We start from the raw sequence: 27157 nt of genomic DNA on the forward strand, positions 1-27157 counted from the left end.
AGTGCTCTATCCACTGCACATCTAGCTGCTCCACACAGTTCTGTATTTCAATTGCGAATTTTTAGAGAAATGTAACAAAACTGCTCATACCTTTGACCTAGCATTTCCACTACTGGAAGTTAAACACAGAAATAAAGGTCTACTATACATGAAAATATTCCTACAACCACTCTTTGATAAAAAAAGAATTGGAAACAAAGTAAATGCTCATCAACTGGGAAATGGATGAAAAAACTGATCATTTATTTCTTACGGTATAATGAATAAAATGCAATGTTGTTATGAATGAGGAATTCAGAGAAATATGGGAAAGCCTTGTATGAACTGATACAATGAAATTAGCAGAACCAAGAGAAAAACAAATAATAACCACAATGTAAATGAACAGATAACTAAAAGAAAAACCAGCGGCTTGAAAAGATAATGAAGCATAGCTCCTCATCTATGACAGAGGTACAGGACTATAAAAGCAGAATTTTTTATACAATGTCTGGTGTGATTTCTCTATCAAATGTTTCTGCTTAACTGTTTTTCTTTGTTATAAGGAAGGATTAAATCTGGAGGGGGTAAGATGGAAAATAACTATGGCATGAAGATTAAAAGCATTAATGTAACCTTTTTTTTTGGTTTGGGTTTTTTGTTATTAAAAGAAACCATGCCTCACTCTGAGTGTTTTTATTTTACAGGATCATGGGATTCAAAAGTGGAAGAGACCTTTGAGATTATCTAGTCCAATTCCCTCATTTTACCGGGGAGGGAGCTGAGGCTTAGAAAGATGACTTGTTGAAAGTTCATTCAAACACCACTGATGCAATTACTACATGAAGAGGTGTTCTATTTTATATAAAGTATCTACCCAGCCAGGAAGTCAACTTGTTAGGACCACGCTATTCTATTTCATGTGGTTAAAATATAGCATTTTCTAATTACACTGCTAATTCCTCTCCTATTTTTGGGATCATTCACCTATTGCTATTACACAAAGGCTGCCAAGGGAATCAGCATCAAGTCTTCAGGTTCAGTATATGCACTAGAAGCAGGTTTTGTTAGCTACTTTGTGACTGCCACAATTTATCTGATGTTTAATTTGTGGCTGTTAGAACTCTCACGGGGAGTGGGAGAAGAGAGAGGGAGGGGGGAGAGGGAGGCAGAGGGGAGAGAGGAGAAGGGAGAGAGAGGGAGAGGGAGAGAGAGAGAGAGAGAGAGAGAGAGAGACAGAGACAGAGAGAGAGAGAGAGAGAGAGAGAGAGAGAGAGAGAGAGAGAGACACAATGTATATATATTGTTATTTTCCTTTGTAAATGTGAACAAATACTTCTTACTCTTAGAAAATACACACACAATGGCCATGATACATCTTACTTTACTTTAGACTTTAAAATTATTATTAAATGGAGTTTTCCCTCCACTAACTATGGTTGCTGAAATCACTCTCTCTAAACCAAAATGTCACTGATGTGCAAAATCTCAAGGAAAGCTGCAACCCTCAGGACCAAAAGCCAAGAGGTTATTTCCTTGGCAATGGTTGGTCATCTAGAGGTAACAAGATAATGAGAACTCAGCTAGGTTCAAGTTAGGATACACAAGTTTAGATTGCTGGCTTATTTTTTGCTGTATATTTACGTATCCCACCATTTTTATGTTCCTTTCTTCCTGCCTCCAAATATGAGGACTTTGTAAATGATGCTTATTGTAGGCTAAGCTAAAGGAATCTTCAACCATACCTTGGCTTCTGAGGCCTAGATAACCAGTTTTTACATCATTTTTTCACATTCCTTTGTGAAGAGGCTTTGAACGTAGATAAGGGAACAAACATTCCAACCCAAGCACTGCTATCCTGGCTTAGCCAATCATTCCCTTCAGATCCTCGAAAATGAGGAAATATCACTAACACTGGGTAGAAATGTAGTTAGAACTTCAACTGCCTGTAAAGAATATCTGCACTAGAACATATACTGGGGGGGCGGGCTGGCGCCAAGGTTAGCCATCAGCTAATTAAAGAATTACACATTTAGAGAGCAACTGCTGTTGAATTGTGGGGAAGGTGGTCAGAAAAGTCTGAATGCCTTTCTTGTCTCTCCCCCAAGCCCTTACAAACTCCCAAACTAACTCAGCATCAAATGCTGAAATCAAACTAGTGTTTATATCCTAAGGCAATTTGTACATTTACAACTGAGGTATATTAAAAACATGAAAAAATCCTTGGTTTACACTACAATATACCCTAAGTTACATCTACAAAATATTTCATTTTCTTCCAAATACTTCCAGGTTAGAATACTTAAAACAATTCTTTGCCACAAGTCAACTAAACCTATCTATTACCACTTAAATTGGCATCTGACAATTTTAATCAGTTACCATTAATGCAGGATTCTTTATTTGGTGGTGTTCCTGAAACTGCTGGGGAGTTCTCTCTGAAATTATACTGAGTACTTAAAATAATACTGAACAGCTGAATCTATATTTTACAAAATATTTCCCACAGAATAACTCTGTGAGGTAGGTACGATAAGTAATAACCCTTCCTTTTCTAATCATATCCTACTTATCTTGTGTACATACATGTACGTGTGTACACACACACACACACACACACACAGAAAAAAAGAGAAAAAGCTTGTTTATACATATTTGTTTGCTTTTTGTCTCCCCCATTAGACTGTGAGCTCCTTAAGGTCAGGGACTATCTTTTGCCTCTTTTTACATACCAAGCACTTAGCTCAATGCCCGGAACACTGTAAGCATTTAATAAATGATTACTATTATAATCTCCATTTTAGAGATGAAAATCTGAGGCTCAGAGAGGTCAATGTGTAGCGCAATTTCACAAAGCTAATAAACAGAACAATCAGAATCCAAAGTCATAATCACTGCAGGCTACTAAAGAAATCTGCATTATTTGTGCTTTTCCAACTTAAGATTTATTCTACTCTGATGCCCTAAAAATAATAGGGCAATTTAAGTTTCTTTTTTGGAATCATGATATGCTGACTTTTTCTTTTGGGTGTTTAGAAAAAAGACAACACTTTCTTTATTGCAAAACATTGGTTTTTAATTTATTAAAAAGTTCATCTCTTCTGATATCATTAGTAATTGTTCCAATTAGAACAGATGTGGAGGCCTGAATGATGTCATTTTGCATTTTATCACTGATATATCTTCCTCACTGCTACTTGAGAAGCTGCGGGGGGGGGGGGGGGGGGAAGCTTGGCTGAAAAAAAAATTAGCTCTAAGAGCTGTTCTTTGTTGTGAGAGCATGGTGTTTTAAGAGTTTTTTTCTTCCTTCAGGGAATATTAGAACAGCAGCAAGGAAGTGCAGAAAATGCATCTTTCCTCCACCAATAAATGTCTTTTAATAAGAACAGGATCAAATAAGAGAAAGACAATAATGACAACGAAGACAATCATGGTGGCAGAGGTGTTTTATATACTCCCAATTCTTATAAACAGCACTTCCAAAGAGCCGTATCATTTTATAAATCTCAAATATTCCTTTTTTCAGTCATATTTACTGTGTTATTTCTATGGATTAACAAAACTCTCACACCCTCCAAAATTTATGGGATCTTAAGATGATGATATCAAAGTAAAACTTCTTACTTCATAGCCCAAGTCTTCTGTCCCCACAGGCTTGGTAGGGAGGTTGTTGTTCCAGGCTCTACTGCCTCTGTGCCTCATGAGAGGGTGGAGCTGAGACTAGAAATCTAGGCCCTACTCTAAGGTTCGTCAATGATTTACATCTTACCATTATTAAGTCATACCTATGTCACAACTTCTTAGTCTTTCATAAATCTAGGAGAGTCATACCAGTGAGCCTGGAGGTACTAAGAGTCATTGAAGATTCTATTTATTTAGATTAGGGAGATGGGGAAAGGAATAGGAAAGGAAAACTATCCTAGTGTTTTGACATCAGTCACTTAAAATAAGAAAGTGTATTTGTGTTTGAAAGTAGGAAGTGGTCACTGAGAAAGAAGACCCTCCAACCTCTAACTAAAATTAATCATGTGATTGTTGTTTTTCTCAGACAGCAGTCGCAGTAGGGCTCATAAGAAAAAGAACCAACGCTGCAAACAAGAGCTAGGGACGGCTCACACTGGGCAGCAGCGCTCCCTACTGTTTGTGGAAAGGAGGAGCAAGCACTACAGCAAGTTGCTTGAAACAGTAACAGCCCAGCTGATTAAATAAAAGCAAACTGGCTTCTTCCTCCACTTTCTGAAGAAACCCTGCTGCTGTGTATGCAGGTATACTACATCAACTCTAAGAATTCTAACGTTTTTTACTTAGAAGAGCACATCCTGAGTGGGTGAGGCAGGCCACAGGCTCAAGAGGGATGGAGGGCAAAGGTCTATGATACTACCTGATGTTCATGGGAAAACTTGCTGTGAATTTCATAAACGTTTCTAGCGATAACCTGAAGACAGAAATATGCTGCTTCAGAGTGATTTTCCTAAGAATCACTGGCTTTCCAAATAGGCCACAAAGACTGACTTGCATTCCATGCCTCACTCTCACCCAGAATAAGTCCAACACTTTCTGAGAAAGAGGAAGACACGAAAGAAAGAAACAGAAACTGAACGTGTTGGAACTGATGACTGCCAGAGCAGGTCCACTGACCCAAAAGTTCGAGCTAGTCTTCTTTTTCTCATGTTTTCCTCACAGATCTAACCCTATGCTCTCCCTTAGGATTAGGAGGGACAGTTACGACTGAAACTTCCAGTTACAGGAGCAACACATCCTGATGGAAATAAACTTCAACTCCCAGAATTGTTAGAATCAGATCATCAAAACCAAATTACCCTTCACTGAATCACTGCTCTCACAAGCCATCCAGACACCCCACTATGGTGTGTATGAACTAGGAAAAAAAAACCCAAAACATTTTGACCTAGTTAGGGTAGAAAGGATATTATCCAGAAAATGACATGGCCAGTGGAAAAACTACACAGGTCAATAGTCTCTGAACCTGTATCTTTTCGTTTAGACTTATAATTTAAAAGAATACCTGGAATGACCTCTAAGTAACTTCCACATCATTCAGCACTGGAGGGGGGGGCAAACATCAGGAGGACAAAGGAGAAATATGCTCAGAGGTACCCTGCGCCAAGCAACAGGGCCACTGGGCAGCTGACCATTATTCTCCAAACCAAAGTCCAGGAACAGGAAAACCAGCTGGCTCCCCAAGTGCCCAGTACTCAGCTCTACTTTTTAAAAAAGAAAAAACGGTGCCTTCTATGAATAAACTGGTTTCTGATTGGTCAGAACACACAATAGGGTTGGGCTTTAAGCCAATCGGAGTGCTGGTGGTTGGGAATGGACCTAAGCAACTGCCAGTCAACTGGCCCAACATTCATCAGAAATCACTTGATTTATCCTCTACATGGGTCTATGGCAGAGGTGATGTGGAGAAGGAGAAGGGGTAGACCTTCAGTGTGCATTCTATTTTTTTAAATCTAATAATTTTCAGCAATTCTGGAACTTTAAAGTAAGCATGTTCAAAAAAGGTGTTGCCATTCAGGGTTCAGGACTCCTAGCTCTATGCCTCCCACAAACCTCAGTGATGTTGCCTTTAGCTTTTAATTATCTTTAGTTCCATTCTTGCTACACAGACAAATACAAGTGGAGGTGGGGAACAGTTTTTATAAACATATACTCTGGGGGAGGGTGTGTGTGTGTCATATACAACATCCTATCTGAACCAGGCATGAGAAATTTTCAGTTACCATACAGCAATAAATTGAACAGGAGTATTATATTTTCACACATATACGCACAGACACATATATTATAGATTGTTCTAGTTCAATTTGTTGCTACGGAGCGACTGAAAATCTTTCATGCCTGCTTTTTGAGGAGGTAAATACCTTGTTTGCTCAAAGTAAGATGATGTCACTAGTATGGTGACTGGCTTAGTGAACCAAATCCAGGCATCCTGATTCTTAAGGATATAACTCGCCTCATTTCTCCCTGGCTTAGGATCACAGACAGCCTCACAGATTTGGAACTGGAAGAGACTTTAGAGGCCCTATAAGTCCAACCCTATCATTTTACAGTTAAGGAAGCTGTTTGAATGACCACCTGCTTTCAGATGTGTGTAAACAAGAATCTATTCTTTAAATAAGGAAGAGAAGGAACAACTCAAAGCCCAAACTTACCCTTATAATACCTCATATAGAGGCCAATCTGCTGTATGGCCCTGGAGGCATTAAACAACAGCTATACTGCTTTACCATAGAGCCCTCAAAGTAGACTAGTTGTCAACATGGGTAGCCCACTCAAACAGTCAACATGAATCTGAGACATGAATCACTGGAATTTTAAGCTTGTATCAGCTCTTGATTCCTAATAGGATGAATCTCTTCTAGAGGCAAGAGGAACCAAGAATCTCTCTCTGCATCAAATCTCCGTCCATTCTGTAGCAGATATTGGCCTTTAGGACTAAAAGAACTTTAATTTTAGTTTCTTCAGGAAAAAGAACACTGCCAGAGGGACAGAGCACAAAATAAGTAGTTTCATATTCCCTTGGAGACACCCGGCTAAGAAAATGAAACCTACTACCAATTTTAAACATGACAGCTACTGATGCCTAGAAACCAGAGAGCTCTAGAAAACTCTTCTAACTTTGCCCCCTACTGGGACAGTGACAGTTCAGCAGCAAAGGCAGGTGGCAATGATGAAAATATAATTTTTTCCTTGAGCCAAAGGAGTGCCTGGCCCTGGTGGACATACAAATTACATCCATATACACAAACACAGCCTCATCAAATCGGCTCAAGGGATGTTTCCTACTTTGTTCCCAGGTGGAACTGACGCTGGACCTAGAACTGAACAGCCAAGAGCCTGGCTAACTGTGTCAGCATGCAAAAGGGAATTTTTAAGAGCTGTCCCCAGTCCCTACCCCTACCCCCCATGTGAATAAGTGGGAGATACAGGTGACTGGGAAGAGAAGGGGTACAACTTGTATGAATACAAAAACCTCCTAAGATGCTGAACTCTTCACCCCCACCTCATTTTCAGCACTAAATCTACAAACTTAAAGCTCTTCCAAGGAAGGTTGGGTTGTCCTACAGCTCACCTAAGCAGGCCTACAGCTACAAGAACTACTGCTTCCCACTTTGCAGTTCCTTAGTAGAAGAATGGATTACACTTGTTCTAATTTCTCAACTGATTAGGGGACGAATGTTTATATCAACGCCAAGAATCTGAGGCCAGCCTTTATGGGTCTTTTTCAACTATGATATCTGAACCCTGAGTAAACTGCTCCCAAGAGCTTCTGTGTCTCCCATCACATCAAAATCTCAGTGTGTGAACTTTGACAATGCATCCTTTGATCTGAGTGAAAATTTAAGAAAGGGTAAATATTAAACTGACCACATTGAGGGTATGCTTATGGATAGGGACTGGATCACAGCCAGAGTCACCTGAGTCCCATAATCCTCTATCTCCACCCCACAACCTAGAAGCATCCAAAATGGGGCCATGACTGGGAAGTCACAAGGGGAAAGGCAGTTAAAATGAGCAGTCATAAAATAATGTGGGAAGAATCCAGGCTTTCTCAGAAAAACCTCCCACTCGCCTGCAGCAGCTGGGGCTGGTCCTCTTTGCTCACCTCAGGCTACTGCAGCTAACCCACAGGGCCAACTGGTCCCCAAGCAGGCTGACTTCTGGGCTCCCTCCAGCAGGGGTCTTTCCCAGGACACTTGTGGAGGGGCGGGCAAAAAGGATCCCCAACAATCAATGTCCCCCACCCCAGGCCTGTGGGGGTGAGGGGTGGGAACGGTATAATCTAATATCGCAGAGCAGGCTAGGGTCGGGGGAATGTGTAGGAAGCCCAGGATCACCGAAGTGGTTAAGGGAGGGGTACCCGGTGGGGGGAGGGGGAAGGGGGGGCCTGACAGAAGAGGACGCCAAGACCCAGAGAGGCCAAGGGGCTCGCCCAAGGTCACACAGCAAAAGCATCGGGGCCCAGCTGTGACTCTCTGGGTCCGGGGGCTCCAGGCTGAGGCTCCCTCCTCCCCTTCCTAAGACCTCGGGCCGGGGACCCAGGATAGAGGGGTGTCTCGGCGGGGGGACTGCTGGAGGAGGAGTCACAGCAGTCCTGATCATCACTCCCGTGTCGTCCGTCCCCCCCCCCCCGCCCCGGGGCTCCAGCCGCGCTCGGGGACAGGGCCCAGTCGGGCTGGGGGGTGGCGAGGGCGGTCTTCCCCCCGCCAGGAGCCGGGGCCCGCTCCCGCGCCCCTCCCCTGGGCCTGCCGGCGTCCCCGTTACCTCCTGGTTTCCTCGTCATCAGGCAGCTCGGGCTCGGGTTCGGCCGCCGCCGCCGCCATTACCACATCGCACTCCGCGGCCGCCGCCATCTTACCGCCAGGGCCAGGGAGCCGGGTGGGGGGCGGGCTGTAAAGAGCACTTCCGGGCGCAGGAGCAACGAGCGGCGCCGCCGCGGCGGCCTGGCTGCGCCCAGAGAGGCTCTCTCGGGCTCGCCGACCGGCGGGGGGGCGTGCTGGCTGCCAGAGCGGTGCCGGGCCCCGTCTGGGCGCTGGGGCCGGGGTCCGGGCCCAGAGGCGGCCCCGGCTCATCGGGGGAGCCAGCTTGGAAGAGGCTGCGGGGGTGCGGAGGGGGGCTCCGTGTCTGTCGCCCGCGCGGCCGCGCGCTGATCCTGGAGACCAGGCTCAGTCTCAGGGTTCCGAGCGCTCTGTCGCCATGGCAACGCCCTCGCGTTCTCCCTGGGCTCAGTGCGGGAGACAAGGGGAACTGGAGCGGCCCCGGGAGTCCGGCGGGCGGCCGGCCGGCGTGCTGGGGGGGTGGGGGTGGCCCTCAGAGCCCTGCCCAGCCAAGCCGGAGGAACGCGGCCCGCGCCTTTCATCCCCGCCCCAAGATCCCCAGGCGCGGCGGGGGCCTCCCCCTCATGATGCTCCGACCTGTTTTATGGGCAGCCTTTCATGTGGGCCGCCCGGAGTGCCACCTCAGCACTAACCCGGGGGTGCCACCTTTGTTTTATGGGGGACCCGCCGGGCTGAGGGAGCCAGGCCCAGGCCCCCACGCCCCTGCCCCACAGTAAACTCCTATCCCAGCGGCTGCTCCCACCCAGTCTACACCACCCGACACTGGGCAGAAGTAACAAAAATGCCCCTCTCCCTGTAAGTCCTGTAAATCCATGTGCCCAACTGATGCTGCCCCTGGCCCCTAAACTGTAAGGTACTTGACAGGGATGCATAGACTACGAGCTCCTTGTGAGCAGGAATTGATTGTTTTGTTTCCCTTTTTGTAGGTCCCCAGTGCTTAGCACAGTGACTGGTGCACAGCAGGCTTTTAATAGATGCTAGTTGACTGATCGTATAGGGGGCTGGTTGTCCATCATCCAATTTAATTAATTCAGTTGAGTTCAGTGTTCAATGAAATGAACCACATTATGTGATGGAAAGAGCTTTGGAAAGACCAAGGTTGAATGCTAGTTCTGCTACTAAATCTCTTGTGTAACCTTTGTGTCTAATTTGGCAAAAGGATGGAGTTGGCCTAGGTGATCTCCATCCAATATCCCTCCAGCTGTAAAATCTAGGATCCTCATAGAATTCCTGATTTAAGTTTCAAGTCAGGTGTCACCTTCCACAGGAATCCTACCCTGATTCCCCACACCCCTCCAATTACTAGTACTCTCCAACCGGAAATTACCTTTTTTATACTGTATATGTATGTGTGTGTGTGTGTATTGACCCCACATTAGACTATATGCTTCTCCAGGGCAGTGATGATTTCTTTCTGCTTTCTGTTTTTCCTCCACACTTCCCTGCGGGGGTATTTAACAGTAGGTACCTAATGACTTGTATTTAATAAATGCTTGGTTGAATGGATGAGTAAATCCTCTCAACTTGTACAGTGCTGCAAACAAATTAAGGGGAATGGGAGAGCCAGTGCACCCTCTCCCCATATATATCCTTGACCTTGAGATTGCCAGGGCCTTCAGACTGGTACCAGACTCTCACTCTCATCTTTTGGTCTTAAAAGTCCAAGAAATTTGTGGACCATCCTTTCCTTTCCCTTTTCAGAAAAAAAAATCCTCAGTATCAGCTCTAGTGGGAAAAGATCTTTGGCCCCCTCAATCACAGCTTGGCCCAGATGACTTCCACTTCATTTCCGGCCCCATGGCTCTAGAGGGAGCTGTGTTGCTTCTTTAGTGTCCCTTTGCTTGCCGGGTCTGCTCTTGCTGGTTTGCCGGATGCTGGAGGGTGGGGATGACTGGGAGGTTAAGGAAGGAAGTGGGAAGTTGCTTCTATCGGCATCAGCTGCTGCTGCAGTTAAGGACTATTACTCGAGGAGAGACCCTCAGTAGGTAGGTAGCCTCTGTTCTTAGCTTGCTTCAGGGTACCCCGTGCATCCGGGGTGGGGGGATGGTGCAGCATCCTAGGACCACAGAGCACAGGACAAAAGGGGCACAGACACAAGCTAAAACTTCCTCTCACCCCCTCCTCTGGTTGGGCAATAATGGAAGGCACAAAACAGGACACAGGCTCTCCTTGGTCAGTTGGGTTTCCCTCCTGGGCCTTGATTCAAGGCGTGCTGCTCAGCTCCATTGAGACACTCCCCAAATAAACCCATGATTCTGCCATCTAGGAGGCCTGGGGTTCTCTTCCCCTTTGATCTCTTTGCCCAGAGTTTCCTCTTTGGAAGCTCAGGTTCCACTATGGGGTCATAGATTTAGATCTGGGAAGTATCTTAGAAGCTGCTTCTATGGGATCTCTTGTCTTTCTCTGAGTCCATGGATCCCTTACTATGTGTGAGAGCCTCACCTTGGAGGTCTCTGAGTTTAACCCTTCATGTTATATATCTCAGCAGCAAAATGACTCATACCACAACCAGCCTCCCTGCTGCAATCCCCCAATACACACACTCAAAGCCCCCTCCAATTCTTTCAGCTTTGGCTTCTTTAATCTTGGCTCACCTCTCTAAATGCTTTTGCTCTACACTGCTGGTTCGGCAGGCTCTGGGGAGCAAGGTGGAGTGGTTCTCAAGGGAAGCATTCCTTTCTTGGACTAAACCCAAAGGTCTGCCAAGGCCTCAATCAGGGCAGCATAGCCAGACAATTAAGTTTGGGATCATTTTCTCTTTAACATCAAAAGCAAGATGAGGACTGAGATGTATATTGTGGCCTTAGCAGATAGTCCCTCCTATATCCTAGTACTGTAGAGGTTTAGGGGTTGTGGGACCCCAAAATCAGAACATGTGGTTCCTGCCCAAAAGAATTTGACCCAAGCCTTCTATCAGCCAAAGACAAGGTTTATTAGAACATCTGTCATATTGGGCAGACACTTATGGAGTCTGAATGTTAGCGAGCTATTGGCTAGGTTGTAAGAATCTGAACAGTGGCTAGATTTTAAGAATCTAAGCACCTTAATGGAGACAAGATGGACCTTATACACAGAAAGACTGTGGGGGGGGATCTAGGAGAGGCCAAGTAGTTTGGGGTGATTGGAGGAGGGGTCTGAGGAGATCTGAATGGAAGTGGCCAGTAAACTGGGGTGAACAGAACTCCCTGTGTGGGAGCTGGACTGTGTGGCAAAGAGAGAAGGGAGCCTAGCTAGGATAAAGGGTGGGAAATGGCTAGGGGCCATAGGGAGGTAAGACTATGGAGGGCTAGGCTAGGTTAAGGGTAACAGAGAATTGGGAGATTGGGTGTAGCCACAATGAAAGGCCAGTTGATGGGATTATAGCCTCAGGCAAATGCCAGAAATTTGGCCATGTGGGAAAGTCCAGAGTTTTTCCTTTCTGGGGTCCAGATCCCAGCCTCATCACTATGCAGAGAAAGGGGACCTATACCTGGGGGTCATGGTAACCCTCATCTCTTCACTCCTTCCCACCTGTAAACCTATCATCCCAGTGTTTTGGAGTCCTAATCCCCAGCAATTATATGTCAAATTCAGAATTTGAGTTCTCAAGGCCTCACCTTGTGATCCTCCCTCCCCTGTTTTCTGTCTCAGTGTAGTCTGTCTCCTTCCCAGAGTGGAGGTCTGTCCATGGGGAAGAGCTGCAAAGTGGTTGTGTGTGGCCAGGCATCGGTGGGGGAAGACCTCAATCCTAGAACAGCTGTTGTATGGTAACCATGTAGTAGGTAAGCGCTGGGATTTGGGAAGGGGAGTGAAAGGGAACAACAATGGAGGTGCAAAGGGGGAGCTAGATCTCTCCTCCACACACATGCACAGCCCAAGGGCCAGCTCCATGAATCTAGGTGGCCATGTGGAGTAAGCACTTAGACAAGTCAACATCATTCCATATGGAATCAACTGTCCAGGATTGGAGGGAGCCCTCACAATGGAGTCGGAGGAAGAAAGCCCAGGGTCCCAGAAATGGTACAGAAAGAAAAGCTTTAATTAGCAGGATATTTGCACATTGCTAATTATGTGTCAAGAGGCATTATGACATGTCAGAATTGACATGAGAGCTGACCTGTGAGCCAGAAGTCATGGGTTCCGTCTCACCTCTGACATGTACTGACTGTGGGACCTTGGGTAACTTACTTAACCTTTTAGTGCTCTGGGCAACTTTCTAAGACTTGAGTTGCAGAAAAGGTACATCTGACTGAAATTGGTAGGAGTTTTCTTACCTGAGAGTTCCCTATTCCAGTGAAGTCACAGGCCCAGTCACTATCACTAATATAATATCGGAGTACACTCACATGATTTTTGTGATCCCCTAATCCTTGCCCCACACTCTTCAGTAGCCCCCCACCTTTTCACCTTTTCTCACACTTAAATACCCCCAGCTTGAGGAAAGTCCCTGGTTGGGCTCTCAGGAAATACCCAGTTTTACTCACTGCTGTCCCATCATCCCTCCCAAAAAAATGGATAAATAGACTTGTCCCCTTCCAGGTTCTGAGATGATTGAAACCCAGGAAGACATCTATGTGGGTTCAATTGAGACTGACCGAGGTGTGAGGGAGCAGGTGAGATTCTATGACACCCGGGGCCTGCGAGATGGGGCAGAACTTCCCAGGCACTGTTTCTCCTGTACAGACGGCTATGTCCTGGTCTATAGCACTAACAGCCGAGAGTCCTTCCAGAGAGTTGAACTGCTCAAAAAGGAGATTGATAAGTCCAAGGACAAGAAGGAGGTATGAATCAACCCATCATACACAGCTCAGCCTTAGTAATGTAAACCACCTTAATGATAACGGTTTTAAGAATATTGATAACATTTGAAAACTGGAGGACGAGGTGGGGGAAACTTTGGGAGAGGTGTGTGGATTGGGATTGAGAGGATGGGAGGGGCGGGCAGTCTTGGAGGGGTGGATGGGATGGGGAGTAGGAGGATGGAGGAGAAGATAACAGGGATAGAATGAAAAGAGAGGCTAAGAAAGAAAATAGTAAAAATAAGAGAGGGAAATTCACAAATAGTAATTATAACTTTGAATGTGAATGGGATATTTATAGCAGCTCTCTTTGTGGTGGCAAAGAACTGGAAATTTCGGGGATCTCCATCAAGTGGGGAGTGGCTGTATAAATTGTGGTGTATGGTTGTGATGGAATACTATTGTGCTATAAAAAATGATGAGCTCATTGATTTTAGAAAGCATGGAAAGGCTTGAAATGACTTCACATGAAATGGTGAAGAGCGAAGTGAGCAGAACCAAGAAAACATTGTATACAGTAACAGCAATAAAGGACATATGAAGAAAGACACTATCTGCATGCAGAGAAAGAACGGACAAATCTTACATATGCGTGCCTATTTGTATCTAACGGTAGCCATTTCTAGAACGGGGTGGGGGAGAAGGAAGAAATAAAGAAAAAAAAAGAATCTATACTGCAACTTTATTATCTATTTAAAAGGAATATCAAGTTGTACAATATAGATTTGCAGTTTCATGTGCAATCATTTTAAAAATCATACTATGTTATGGAAATGCTTGTTTTATTCCATAAGTTAAAAACAACATGAAATTTAAAAAAGGGGCTGCTGTGGGGAGCCTAGGGGTTCGTGGAGGAGAGATGTGGTCATTGGCAGAGTGTTGTCAAGGGGCTATTTGCAATAGGAGGCCAGCACTACTTCATCAGGGACATGCCAGATCTTCCTTTTTTGAACCTTCTCGGAAGAATGTAACAGCTGGTCAAGCAGAGGTACCTAGGACAGTGCTCCCTTAGATCCTCCTAGTGGGGAGGAAGACAGTGGGGTCAAGTTTCCCATGCAAAGCTCTCTCTGTAAGCCCCTCGCCACTATGTGGAGGGAAAGACAAAATACTAACCTGACTGCCATTTCACATATGGGCTTCATTGCTTTTTTTTCTGGGTGTTTCCCTCTTCAGGTCTCTCTTTAAGATTCAAAGGCTCCTGGAAGAAGGGGAGGAGAGGGCTGTCACACTTTAATATCTTTAAGCTGGAACTGACAGCATCAGGGACCTTTGTTGTTGTTCAGTCTTTCTGACTCTTCATGACCCCATTTGGGGTTTTCTTGGAAAAGATACAGGAATGGTTTGCCATTTCCTTCTCCAGCTCATTTGACAGATGAGGAAACTGAGGCAAATAGGGTTAAGTGACTTGCCCAGAGTCACACAGCTAGTAAATGTCTGAGGCTAGATTTGAACTCAGGTCTTCCTGACTCCAGGTCTGGCACTCTGTCTACTGTGCAACATAACTGCTCTCTTCCGGCCTTACTGATTACATTATCAAGGATTAGCTGACAATCAGCAGAGACAACTAGAATTGTGTACAAGGAAGGGACCAGGTGGGAAGGGAAGCATAAGATCAGTCCGAAGCACCATAAACAACTACTTAGAACCATTTCAGATGCTCAGATAGTAGGACTGTAGAAAGTGGCATAGGACTGCTTGAGGCTGGACCAAGTTTTAGATTGGATAGAGAGAGGAAAAAAGAAAAATATCCCAAATTCATCACCCAGACTTTATCTTTTTTTTAAATTAATTTATTTTGATTTATCAATAATCACTTCCATAAGCTTTTGAGTTTTAAATTTTCTCTCCCTCCCCACCTCCCTCCCCAAGATGGCATGCAATCTGATATAGGCTCTACATATACATTCCTATTAAACATTTTCACATTAGTGATGTTGTAAGAATTAGAACCAATAGGAGTAACCAACAGAAAGAGGAAACAAAACACAACAAAAGAAAAAAAATAGCAAATATTATGCTTCGATCTACATTCAAACTCCATAGTTCGTTCTTTGGATGTGGATAGCATTTTCCATCATGAGGTCTTTGGAGATGTCTTAGATCCTTGTATTGCTGAGAAGGGTTAAGTCTATCAATATTAGTCATCACACAATGTGGTTATTACTGTGTACAACGTTCTCCTGGTTCTACTCACTTCACTCAGCATCAGACCATACAGATCTTTCCAGGTTTTTCTGAAGTCCGCCTACTCATCATTTCTTATAGCATAATAGTATTCCATTACATTCATATATCATATTCACAGTTATGATTACTGTGTCTTTCCCTCCATCCTTTTTCTCCTGTTTATGTTTTTCTTTTTCCTTTTCCCTCATCACTAATGTTTTGCTTTTGACCACCACCTCCCTCAGTTTGGCCTCCCATCTATTAGCTCCCTCTCTTTTCTTTCCCCTTTTCTCTCCTACTGCCTATAAAGGCAAGTTATATTTCTATACCTAACTGATTATGTTATTCCCTTCTTGAGCCAAATCTGATGAGAGTAAGGTTCAAACAATGCTCATCTCCTTCCCTTCTTTCCCTCTGCTGTAAGGTTTTTGTACCTTTTCCTGTAATGTAATTTACCCTTGTCTACCTCCTCCTTTCCTTTTCTCTCAGTACATTTTCTTAGTTAGATCAGATTAATCCACTTACTTAGATCCATTTAACCTACTTGATTGGATTTTTTTTTATCATTACATCAAAGTCAATTTATACCCATCCCCTTTATGTATACCCCTTTAACATGGTGTAATAACAATACAGTTCTAAGAGTTATAAGATGACAATCTTTCGTTGTAGGGATATAAAAGCTTGCCCTTATTAATAACAGTGTTGTTTCTTTCTGTCCCGTTTACCTTTTATATCTCTCTTGAGTTCACTCAGACTTTTTAAAACAGATTTTTATTGCTATGTTTTGTTTGTATATTACCTAGATTTCCCCCTTCCCAACTCTCCCAGAGAACTATCCTTTATAACAAAAAAGAAAGAAAGAAAAAGAGGGAGGAAAAAAAATCACAATATATCTGATATTATATGCAGTGTTCCATAGAGAGCCATACCTTCTTCTATCTGTTCTTTGGGGCCAAGCTTGTTCTTTATAATTTTGTAACATTCATTTATCTTGTTCTTGCCATTTACATTATTGTAGTCATTGTGTGCACTGCTTTCCTGGCTTCGCCTACTTCCCTTTGCATCAGTTCATGTAAGTCTTTCTAAGGCTTCTCTGTCATGTTTGTCATTTCTTATAGCACAGTAATTTCTTGTACCACAGTTTGTTTAGCTATTCCCTGATTGATGGGCATCAACTTTGTTTCCAGTCCTTTGCTTCCCCCCCAAAAAAAAAGTATGCTGCTATAAACATTTTGATCATCTAGACTGCAAATGCAGGGAGAGATAGAATCATAATTCATTGGAACATCTGCTCATTATAAGAGCCCTTAAGTAGCAATAATAACTAACATTTGTATAGTCAGTCATGTAAAGTGCTTTTAAAGTTTGCAAAAGGTTTTATGTACATTATCTCAAGCTCTAAAACAGCATTATTATCCCCATTTTAAACTGAGGTGGAGAGAGGTTAAGCGATATACCTATAATACAGCTAGTAAAGCATCTGAAACAAGGTTTCAGGTGCTTTGTAGTACTAAGGCCAGCTGTTCCTACATGAGCATAGTCCTTCAGTCTGTCCACCTCCCCAACCCCTTCCCAGGTCACCATTGTGGTCCTTGGCAACAAATGTGACCTTCAGGAGCAGCGTCGAGTGGACCCCGATGTAGCCCAGCACTGGGCTAAGGTGGAGAAGGTGAAACTGTGGGAAGTGTCTGTGGCCGACCGCCGCTCTCTCCTCGAGCCCTTCGTCTACTTGGCCAGCAAGATGACTCAGCCCCAGAGCAAGTCAGCCTTCCCACTCAGCCGTAAAAATAAGGGCAGTGGCTCCTTGGATGGCTGAGGCTTTCCTTCTCACCTACCCACCCCCTCCCTCAGCCCCACCCTATCCCAATCCTACCCTCCCCCCCAACTCCTTGGGGTTTCAGGTAATTGGGGAAATGGGAGGGACAGAGTAAGATGGGCTTCCTGAAGTCAGCCTGGCAGAGGGCCACAATGGTAGGTCGCTGGGAAACATCCTGAGTCTCATCTCACTCCACTGCTTCTCTTCCTTGGAGAAGAGTCCAAATAGTGCACGTTACTCCACAGCCACCACCTCACTCCCCCTCATCCCTATACTATTGCTATCAGGCTGAAATCCATTTTGAGAGCTAACAGTGCCAGGAGATAGCCAGTTGATTGTGGTCCCCTGTAAAAGGCCCCCAACAACTCCAAGTCATGGCCCTTGGAAAAAGATAATCAAGCAGAGAGATTGGCATGGGAGGGAAAGGGAAAGAAGTCCTCCCTATCTCAGGAGGTGTCTCCAGTTCACTTGTGTTCTTCCCTTAAGAAGAGCCCAAGCCGCTGAAGAAACAGAAACTTCTCACTAAGTTGTTTTCCCTTCCGGCTTACCCTGCCCAGGGTGTATGGCCATGATATAGTATAAGACCTTCCATGCTGGGGGCGGGGTCCAGTCTTCCACCATGGAGGGTCCTTTATACTATATCATGGCCATACACCCTGAGCAGGGAGTCTCAGCTGTCTTCACTTACTAGCAAGGTGATTTGGGACAAGAGACATTTCCTTTTTTGGTCCTCAGCTTCTTCCCCTATAAAGATGAAAGGGTCAAGACAAAGATTTCTAAACTCCTTCCTTTTAGACTCCTTTGCCTTTCCAGGCTTTTAGTTGTCTTCACCTATTAAAGCGCTCCATTTGACCTTCAGCCACCAGGGGGCAGGAGCACATAGTCCATGTCAACTGCTTAGAGGGCCCTTATGGTGGAGGGGAGGGCTCGTCCAGTAATCCAGACTGCTGCAGACAGGGACAAAGTTTTCTGACCCTCCTTCTATCCTGAGGGGATAGATTTATGGCTTCTTAAAGGCTACCCTTCTCCCCACTCTGGGTTGGGTTTTTTTTTTATGTTAATAACAACCTAAACTTCATCTATAACTATTCCAACCTCCCATAATGAAGAATATATATGGCACCTCTCCCTCATATCTCATGGGGCCTGGAAGGACAAAGCAGACCAGTAGAAGCCCATCAATGGCTCATCATCCACTTAGCATGTGTTCGTGAATGTATGTGACATTCTATAATGTATTATGTACTCCTGACATCAGACACCCCTTTCCTAACATGAAGACACGTATATCAGATGAAAGAATCACCTTAGGGTACTTTTGCAGCCTCCTTGCCCATTCCCAAAGCATCTTCTCTAACCCAGAGGAAGACAGAACAGGGGACTTTGTGGGGCAGAGGTTAACACAAATACACCACTAAACTCCAGACTCTTTTATTGATGAGTTTGACATAATAAAGCCACGATAGCTTATTATTAAAAAAAAAAAAACCCTCCCCTTTTATTATTCTCTCCCACTGGAAACATCTGAAGAAAAAATAGCTAGGTGGAGGATACTGGCCAAGTCCCGGGAGGTAGGGCAGGGGATATCTTAAAAACAATTGTTAGAAATCTTGGATCAGACTGGGTCCCACTACTCCAATTTTACAGCCTAGGTAGATTTGGAGGGTGCTGTGGTCTGGGATGTGAAGGAGAAGGAATGGCTTTTCTGATGGAGGGAGGCTAAAGTGCATTGGAATAGAATGGGGCGGGGCGGGGAGAATGCCTGTTTATTGCTTTAAGGTTTAAAAGATGCAGGGAACAGAAGGTGCTGAGAAGGTGCAGGTGTTGGCCAGGCATGCATCCTGGACGAGAGCAGAGTGGGGCTCTGGCTAAGGGCAAAGTCTAGGACAGGAAGTGGCCTGGCTGATGCAGACTGGACTTTTTTCATAGCAAAGCCATAGAATGGACTACCATTTCCACCTATAGCTCACCTCTCCTCATTCATCCCCATCACATTAACAGATCCTTCTGAGAAGGAAGCAGTCTTCTCCCTCCCCTACCTTAGCACGGCCCAGACTTAGAAATGTCCTTCCTTTTCCCCCGCCTCCTATTATAGTTCTTTTTCTCCAAGTCCACATTCTCCCTAAGGAGAAGACTGCCCCAACCCCATCTTCTCCCCTCCCAACATCCCCTTTCTGTGGTCCCCCAAAGAATTATATGCCTGGGATGGAGAGGTCTTTTTGGTGGAAGGCATCCCATACAGGTCATAAACTTGTCCCTTGCCCTTGGGCCCTGGAAAAACATACTTGGCAAAGCTAAGATGCTAAGAATTAAGGGGTTGGGAACCCTCCAGTCACCCACATTGCAGGGACTGGGGTAGGTGGATAATCAAATTTGCTTCCCTCCTATTTCCCTTGAAAAGTGAGAACACCGTGGAGCTGGCTTTGGAGCTTGTGCATAGATTGTTAGGGATCTGGGGCTGGGGCCACCATAACTGCAGGGAATGGATGATTGATAGAGACATCTGGTTCCTCACCCCCACAATGGCAGGGGGTGGTTACCTTGTGTGAACTGGAAGTATTGGTCATAAGGTCAGATTTAGAGTTGGAAGAGACCTTAGAGGCCACCTTGTTCAATCTTACAGAGAGGGAGAAGATGATGCCAACTCTAAAGCTGGGCTTTGTCTTCTCCCTATCAAACACCACTGGTTGTAAAGAGGCATTGCTCCATGGCCATGGAGACTGGAAATAGGACTCCTGGGGAGTCACATTTGGCCTCCCCCAGGGAGGATCAGTATGGAGCAAAGACAATGGGCCCAGCAGCTGGGCGGACAGCTGCTGCTGGTGATCGAAACAAGGCAGGGCCCAGCACTGGGGCTGGGAAGAGGGTGGTAGCAGCAGCTGGGGCTGGTCGGAGAGCCAAAGGCCCTGGAAGGGTGCATACTGCAGCGGTAGGGAGGGGGCTGGGCAGGAATCGGGCTGCCAGGGTCTTGGTAAGTTGCTTCTGCAGGGCCAACTTAGACTACAGAAAAGGATAGAGAGAGTTTATTACTGCAAGAAATTACCCACTACCACCTGTCCCCCATCCTTCCTCCCTAGACTGGGCTACAGGAAAACATGCTTCCCAATCTCATTTCTTCCTCCTGCCCCCTCTCCCATAAGTACATGAACCAAACTTTCTTCTCTGTCACCTGTCTTCCTGTCTGGGGGTGGGGATGGGAAACCTCAGGAATTTTTTAAAGGGGTGAGCAAGGGAAGATGGGTGGCTGGGGATTGTTTCCAGGAGACCCTTGCCCAAACATACACCCACCCCTCACTTGCATGCCCTCATAGCTGGTGCTCCATCCCACCTGCCGGAAATTCCTGGGCACAGCCCAAGACAACAAAAGGCCAAACTCATCTTCCCTTCCCAGGGCAGGCTCAAGAAAGGGGTTTGCTTCCTTCCTGCTGCACCCATAAAAGCTCTCTAGTCAAGTGTTCTCATTGCTACCTCCTAATGTCTCCTCCTGACACTATCCCTTCCTACCCACCCCCACAAAAAACCTGCTACCACCTCATCCCTTTAGGCTTTGCCTGGCTCACAGCTGCCCACCCGGTCTTCCTGTCCCCAGGATTTTCAGGTTGGGAGTTCCAACATTCTGTGACAGGTACCTTGAGGATACTCACAGCCAGCGCCCCATGTTTCTGAAGCTTGCTATGCTGACTGACCTTAGCCTTCAGGGGCTTCCCTGCCAGCCTGTCTTTGTGTCTTCGGCTGCTCATGTGCTAAAAGAGATGGACACAAACAGGTCATGGGTTGAGACAGGTCCCCCTAACACAGGTTTCCTTATCCTTGTGATTTTTGATAAGGGAGGAACTGAAGGAAGGGAAGAGCTAAGTCTCCCACTGTTGCCCACTTCCCACTGTTGCCCACTTCACTCTTTTCCCCTTCCCCAAGTTTAGTACTCTTCCCTTAGTGGTCATCCATTATCACTCAACCCGTCTCTACATCTTCCTTCCTACTCACCCCTCACAACTCTGTCCACTCTTAATCGGCTCATGCCACTATCTCTCACCTCCCATCTTCCTCTCTGGCCACCCCACCCCTCCTCCCCAACCTCTCTAGGGGTGGGGAACCTGCAGCCTCAAGGCCACATGTGGCCTTTTAGGTCCTTGGGTGTGGCCTTTTGACTGAGTCCAAGTAATACAGAACAAATCTTCTGTAAAGTTTGGATTTAGTCAGAGGGCTGCACTTGAGGACTTAGAGGGCAACATGTGGCCTCGAGGCCTAAGGTTTCCCACCCCTGCACCCTTCTCACATCTTTCCTTCCCCCACCTGCTTGAGTTGGGTCTCAGAGTTGACGTGGAGCTGACAGAGGGCACAGTGGAAAGAAGGGCTTGGCCCCGGTTTGCCACCTGGGGCCCCTGCCACACGCTTAGCCTTGTGCCTGGCCCCTCCCCGAGGCATAATTCGGCCCCGGCCCCTTCGAGGAGCTCCTCGATGACCATCCACCATCCACTTGTGTTTGGCTCCTATGAAGGGAGAGAGATCCCATCAGAGCCCAAAGATGGGAATATTGGGGCAAAGGTATATGTCTCTCCAACCTGATGGCCATCCCTCAACCTCCAAGATATTCTGTTCATCAAACCCACCTAACCTAGATGAGCATTCTCTGCCTTGTGATTGAAACATTTTCTCAGCCTCCCTCATTGCATACAGTGCCGCATCCCCCTGATTCCTAGCACCTTCATGCAGTCTTACTTTCTTTGTCTCCTGCCATCTGATCTGTAGAGTGCATCTCAAAATAATGGTTCATTGCTTTCATTCATAATTAGAGAAAGTGCTACATTTCAGTTAGAGGTTAGTGAAAATCAAGATGTAATTTTTTCCTCCATCCAAATTCATAGATTTCCTGAAATCTATCTACCGACCCTGCCCCCCCAAGGAGGACTCCAGGTTAGGAATCCCAATTCTAGAGTCATAGAAGCCTTCTGTCCCTTGTCTTCTCTCTTCCCAGATCATTTGCCTCCAGAGATTGGAGGTAAGTCTAAGAGATATTCTTCCCTAGGGATACCTAGGCACACAAAAAGACTCCCAGCCCCCAGGAAAAAGAGCACTGGGCAATCAGAGGATCAAAGCTGCTATACCTTTCCCACTCCCTGGCCCCCAGAAAGGGTGAAGAACATAGATTTTACCCCTTTTCTCCCCTTAGAACCCCACCTTTACTCCCCTTCTCCCTCCCTTGCCATGCCCCACCTCTTCTAATAACTGACCTGTGTTATGGGCCTGAAGCTGTGAGGCTGAGTTGACAGTGACTTTACAGGTAGGGCAGTAGAGAGGGCCCTTCTCATTCCGGTTGTCGGTACCCACACTGCTTCCTGCCCCTGCCCCCATTCTAGTACCAGGCATTTCAGCCCCTGGCCCTGGGGATGAGGGGGAACAGGAAGGGAAGAGGACGAAGAAGAGGAGGCATCGGAGAGGTCCAGGCCAGCTGCCTCCCTGGGAGTGGAGTCCAAAGTCTTCAGCAGAACTAAAGGGGATCCAGGAGAGGGTGCCAATGGAGCTGATGAGACAGAAACCACAGGTCAAGGGCTTGAGGCACAGACCCTGCTCCTCCCTCCTCTCCTTATAGAGTTTCTGAAGTGGTCTTCATTTGCATATTCTTGTATCTCCCTTTCTATAGTCATTACATGGCCAAATGAGTAGAAATGCCCAGCCCCTATTATTTGACCAGGTCAGATGGGGAGGAAAGAGGGTTGGTTAGGAATAAGCACACACTACCATACCCTTGTTCTGGGGTTCTCCAGAAGCTCTGCTATCAGGTGGGGTTGTGGGTGGACCAGTGGCTCTATCCTGGGCTGGAGTATAGGTCCTCTGTTTACTCTTGGCAGCCTCCACAGCCTTGACCTTTCTGGCATGTTTGTGACCTTTGTAATGAGCTTCAGCCTGGTTCTAGAGGAGAGCAGCAGGGCACGAGGGCACTGTTCATTCATTTACACATTCATTCATCACCCATTTACTGAGCACTAACCATGTATAAGATGGTGTTGGGCATAAAAGATTCAATAAAGCCCTCCACGATCTGGCTCCAATATACATTTCTAGCCTTATTAATGAGTCATTTGAGTGATTCAGTAAATAGACTTCTGGACTTGGAGTCATGAAGACCTGAGTTCAAATGTTGTCTCAAACACTCCATAGCTGAGTGACCCTGGGCAAGTCACTTAACTTTTGTTTGCCTCAGTTTCCCCAACTGTGAGATACAGATAATAATAGCACCTACCTCACAGAATTGTGAGGATCAGATAAGATATGTAAAGTACTTTGTAAACCTTTAAGTGCTATATAAATGGTAGCTATTGTTATTATTTTATGTGGTAATAGTTATAATAGGTCACACTTATAGAGTGCTTTAAGATTTGCAAAGCCCTTTATATAAGATCCCATTTGAGCCTCACAATAACCAAGAAGCTGGCTGCTGTTATCCCCATTTTACAGATGCAGTATCTGAAGTTAAATGACTTGCCAGGGTCACTCAGTAAGGGTCAGAAGTAGAATTTGAACCCAGATCTTAACTCCAAGTCCAGCATTTGACCTACTATGTAGTCTTCATTCCCCAACCTAATATCTTGTCTCTAGGCCTGAAATGGGGCCTGCTGAAAATCTTTCTTGAAGACTGCTCAGCTTCTATTTCCTCATGAAGTTTTCCCTGTCCTGCCCCCACCCCCATCCCCCACCAATTCATTCTCCCTCCTCAAATTTTCTTAAAATACTTTGTTTGATCTCTCTTTTTGTTCCTGTTACTTTCAGCTTTCTTTTAGTCTAAGTCCCAGAACTCCTTACTAGACTCTCAATTCCTTGAGAGCACTTCCCGGATTGACAATATGGATAGGAAAATAGATGGAAATGAGGCCTTTTCCATAGGAATTGAGGGGTGTGAAGGGACAGAGGAGTAAGGGAATAGAGGACAACAGAAGTGAAAGATAGAGGAGTAGGGAAGGATATGGGTAAGGTAGGATGGGGTGAAGAGAGAAAACAGCATAAGGAGAGTGGAGAAATGTAGAGAAAATTTAGGAATGCAGGAGATTACTCCAGATAACAAAGATCATAAGATGATAGATTTAGAGCTAGATGTTAAAGGTCATCTATCCAGCCCCTTCATTTTACAGTCAAGAAAACTGAGACCCAGAGAAATGAAGTGACTTGCTCATGGTGAGTGGCAGAGACAGGATTCAAACCCACCTTTTCTGACCCTAAGTTCAGCACTCTTTCCAATACCTGGGTCATATCCTCACCTTTCCCCTTCCTCCCAATTTAACATCAAGTCTGGTTCCCATTTTTCTTCCATATACGCCTGCCACTCCCACTAACAGCTCCCCATTCATTAGACCTTCTCCCTCTCCCTCCACTTAGCTCACCGAAGAGTTGAACCTCAAGTGGCAGATGTTACAGGAGATAAACAGCTTCTTCTTTATAGGGGAGGGGACTCCAAAAGTGTGACTGATTACTGCTTTCTGGACTGGGTCCATCTGTGAGGTGAGGTGGGGTGAGAGAGAATAGCAATTATGAGCCCTGCCCTCTCCCAACTAGGGAGAGGGTTAAGTAGGAAAGCATGGAAGCACTGTGGGTGAGCTGCACAGGAACAGAGAGAAACAAAGGCAACAGAGGCATCCACCTTCCTGGGAAGCGACACACTGCAAGGACTCTTGTCTAGGTTAGTCTGATGGGACTGAGGAAGTCAACCTGCCCAGAAATAGGAGAATGACCAGGGTGACCTTTCAGAAGTCTGTGATTTAGGGAAATAAACTGCCCTGGTTACAGAATTGATCTCCCATGCTACCTCTTCTACTTCTTCCTCTGTCTGTTTCACAGACACACATGTATGCACACAACAAAAGAACCAATAAGTATTGGAAAATAGAATATATGTGTAAAGAAGCAGAAAGGAGGTGAAGAAAGATAGCAGGGGAACTATGAAATCTCCTCTTTGCTCTTTGTCTGAGCTGCCTCAACCCCAATTTAGCCTTTGTATCCTGCCCGTGGTGGGAGGAGTAACTATCTTATCAGCTTTGCCATTATGAATGGAACAAAAAAATCTAACTCCTCTAATAGTAATATCTCCAGAGAGGGCACAAAGCGTGAAGATGAAAGTAGCCAGAGATACAAGGAAGGCAGGGCAGCTTGATATGGTGAGAGTGCTGGCTTTGGAGTCAGGAAGACCTAAGTTCAAATCCTCCCTCAGACACCCAGGCATGTTACTCTGACTCAGTTTCCTCATCTGTAAAATGAAGGCACTGGACTAGATGACTCTAAAACCTTTTTTTTTAGCTCTAAATCTATGATTACCTCCCATTTTTATACACACACAGATATACAAATAGACAGAGTTTCTCTCTCATTCTCCACCCTCTAGGCCCTGTTATTGGTGAGAATAGGATCTAAGCTATTCACCACTTTAATTTGTCCCCTAAGTGGAACAGCACCCTGGCATCTTCATTACCCCGTCTAGCTTGTCCCTTTGCAGAGATATGGAAATCTCATTTGACCTAGATTGATTGGTACAGTGAAGTTAGTAGGAATGAAGACATGTACGTATGTGGGTGCAGGAAACAGCAGAAGAAGAAGACAACTGATTTCCCCAGCCCTGGAACAGAAAGGGAAACTGAGGTATCCAGGTCCCTTTAGCCGACCATCCCTACTCCCCTTGCCCTTGACCCTGCTATCCCTCTTCCCATCAAACCACCCCCCTCTCCACACACATACCGTGCTGAAGTTGGGGAAAAGGCTGAGTGGGGCTGCACCATTGAAGTGGAAGGTCAGGAAATGCTTGATGTCCAGTGGGGGCTGCAGAGGCCGAGCAGGCAGGGGCAGCGAGGCCAGCAGAGGGTTGGGGGAGCTGGAGGCTGGGCCTGGTGAGGGAGGAAGAAGGGGTAAAATACAGAATGGAAGGCTGACAGGGGCAAGCTCTGGACCTCTGCCAACTTCCACAGTCAAATGGAAGCCAGGGGGCTGGGACTGTATTGTCTGTCCCCTTCTAAGAGTGAGAATGCTCACAGCCAGAGGCAAGATGTTATTTGGCAGGGGAAAGAGGGATGAAGAAATGCCATTTTCATGACACAGATCCTTCATACACCCTTTGTCTCAGTTGGAAAAACGGAGGCTAGAGCCACCCAGGCAAATTCACATACCAAAGTGTTGTGAGGTAGAGATTAGACATCAGGGAGGGGGGGGAAAGAAAAGATAGTATGAGTCCCAGGGCTGAGCTCTCCTACCCGCCCCCCTAAATGCTCACTTCCCTTTCTATTTATAAAGGAGTTAAATCATTGTAAAGAGAAACAACTCTAAAAGACTTAAGCACTCTGATTAATCCCATGACCATCATTCCAAGGGACTGCTAATGATGCCCACTACTGTGTATCACTTGACAGAGAGGTAATGGATTCAAGATACATTTTTGTACATGGCCAATGTGGGGATATATTTTGCTTGACTATGAATATGTCACAAAACTTTTGTTTTTCTGTTTTCTTTGGAGGGAAGAGTGGGAAGTAGAGAAAATAAATGCTTGTTAATTGAAAAAATAATTTTTCTAAAGTGAGTTAAATCACCTTCTTGCCCATTACAAGAAGCATGTAGTCAATTTGCCTATCTTCCACTTGCTGGCACCTTTCCCCAAATGGGAAAAAGGAGGTAAGGTCATCTCTTCTTCCACTTTCCTCACTCCCACCCTCTCCATTCCCAGCTAACTCAGTAGTGAAAAGGTAGTATCCACATCAGATTCAGTAAGGAGAGATGGGGGTAGAAGTACCAGGACTAGAATTGAATCAAATCACTGTCAGTCCATTTTTTTAAAGAGGGGTGTGTGTGTGTGTGTGTGTGTGTAAAAGGTTATCACACCCATCCTTTAATCAGAGAGTATTTTTCTCCCTATCCCAGGGGTTCATACTTAAAAAGTATGTTCCTAAGGATAGAGTTACTCCTTTCCTATGCTTTCTTCACTTTCCTATTCTAGTATTCTTCAGGTCAGTAGTCCAAACCCAATCTCCCTTCTTCCTACAGTTTAACCAACACAATTCCATAAAAATTAAACATCT

The 27157-nt window shown here is 45.5% G+C and overlaps 3 protein-coding genes across 4 annotated transcripts in view; 1 reads left to right on the plus strand and 2 right to left on the minus strand.

Annotated features, from left to right (window-relative positions):
• The window catches only part of DNAJC7 (DnaJ heat shock protein family (Hsp40) member C7), a 29992-nt gene extending 21579 nt beyond the window's left edge, over positions 1–8413 (minus strand). Inside the window, exon 1 of one of the 2 annotated variants that reach the window (XM_020972723.2) lies at positions 8269–8413. In XM_020972723.2, coding sequence (XP_020828382.1) covers positions 8269–8357 — 89 coding nt within the window. In that variant the 5' untranslated portion in view covers positions 8358–8413. Of the gene's footprint in view, positions 1–5005; positions 5177–8268 lie in introns of those variants that run through there. The other variant, XM_020972724.2, reaches the window with a different exon arrangement.
• A 1802-nt stretch (positions 8414–10215) lies between these two features.
• NKIRAS2 (NFKB inhibitor interacting Ras like 2) lies at positions 10216–26647 on the plus strand. Its single transcript, XM_020972728.2, is given in 5 exon segments — positions 10216–10327; positions 11978–12053; positions 12055–12103; positions 12861–13102; positions 16866–26647. Coding segments are annotated over 5 exon segments (705 nt in total). The 5' UTR covers positions 10216–10229; the 3' UTR covers positions 17106–26647.
• The window catches only part of ZNF385C (zinc finger protein 385C), a 75298-nt gene continuing 66661 nt past the window's right edge, over positions 18521–27157 (minus strand). The window contains 8 exon segments of the mRNA XM_020972727.2: positions 18521–20105; positions 20735–20848; positions 21399–21595; positions 22337–22508; positions 22511–22626; positions 22850–23015; positions 24482–24592; positions 25827–25972. Coding sequence (XP_020828386.2) covers positions 19875–20105; positions 20735–20848; positions 21399–21595; positions 22337–22508; positions 22511–22626; positions 22850–23015; positions 24482–24592; positions 25827–25972 — 1253 coding nt within the window. The 3' untranslated portion in view covers positions 18521–19874.

This window comes from Phascolarctos cinereus, unplaced genomic scaffold (assembly GCF_003287225.1).
Source record: "Phascolarctos cinereus isolate Bilbo 61053 unplaced genomic scaffold, phaCin_HiC Scaffold_5;HRSCAF=322, whole genome shotgun sequence".
NCBI lineage: Eukaryota > Metazoa > Chordata > Mammalia > Diprotodontia > Phascolarctidae > Phascolarctos > Phascolarctos cinereus.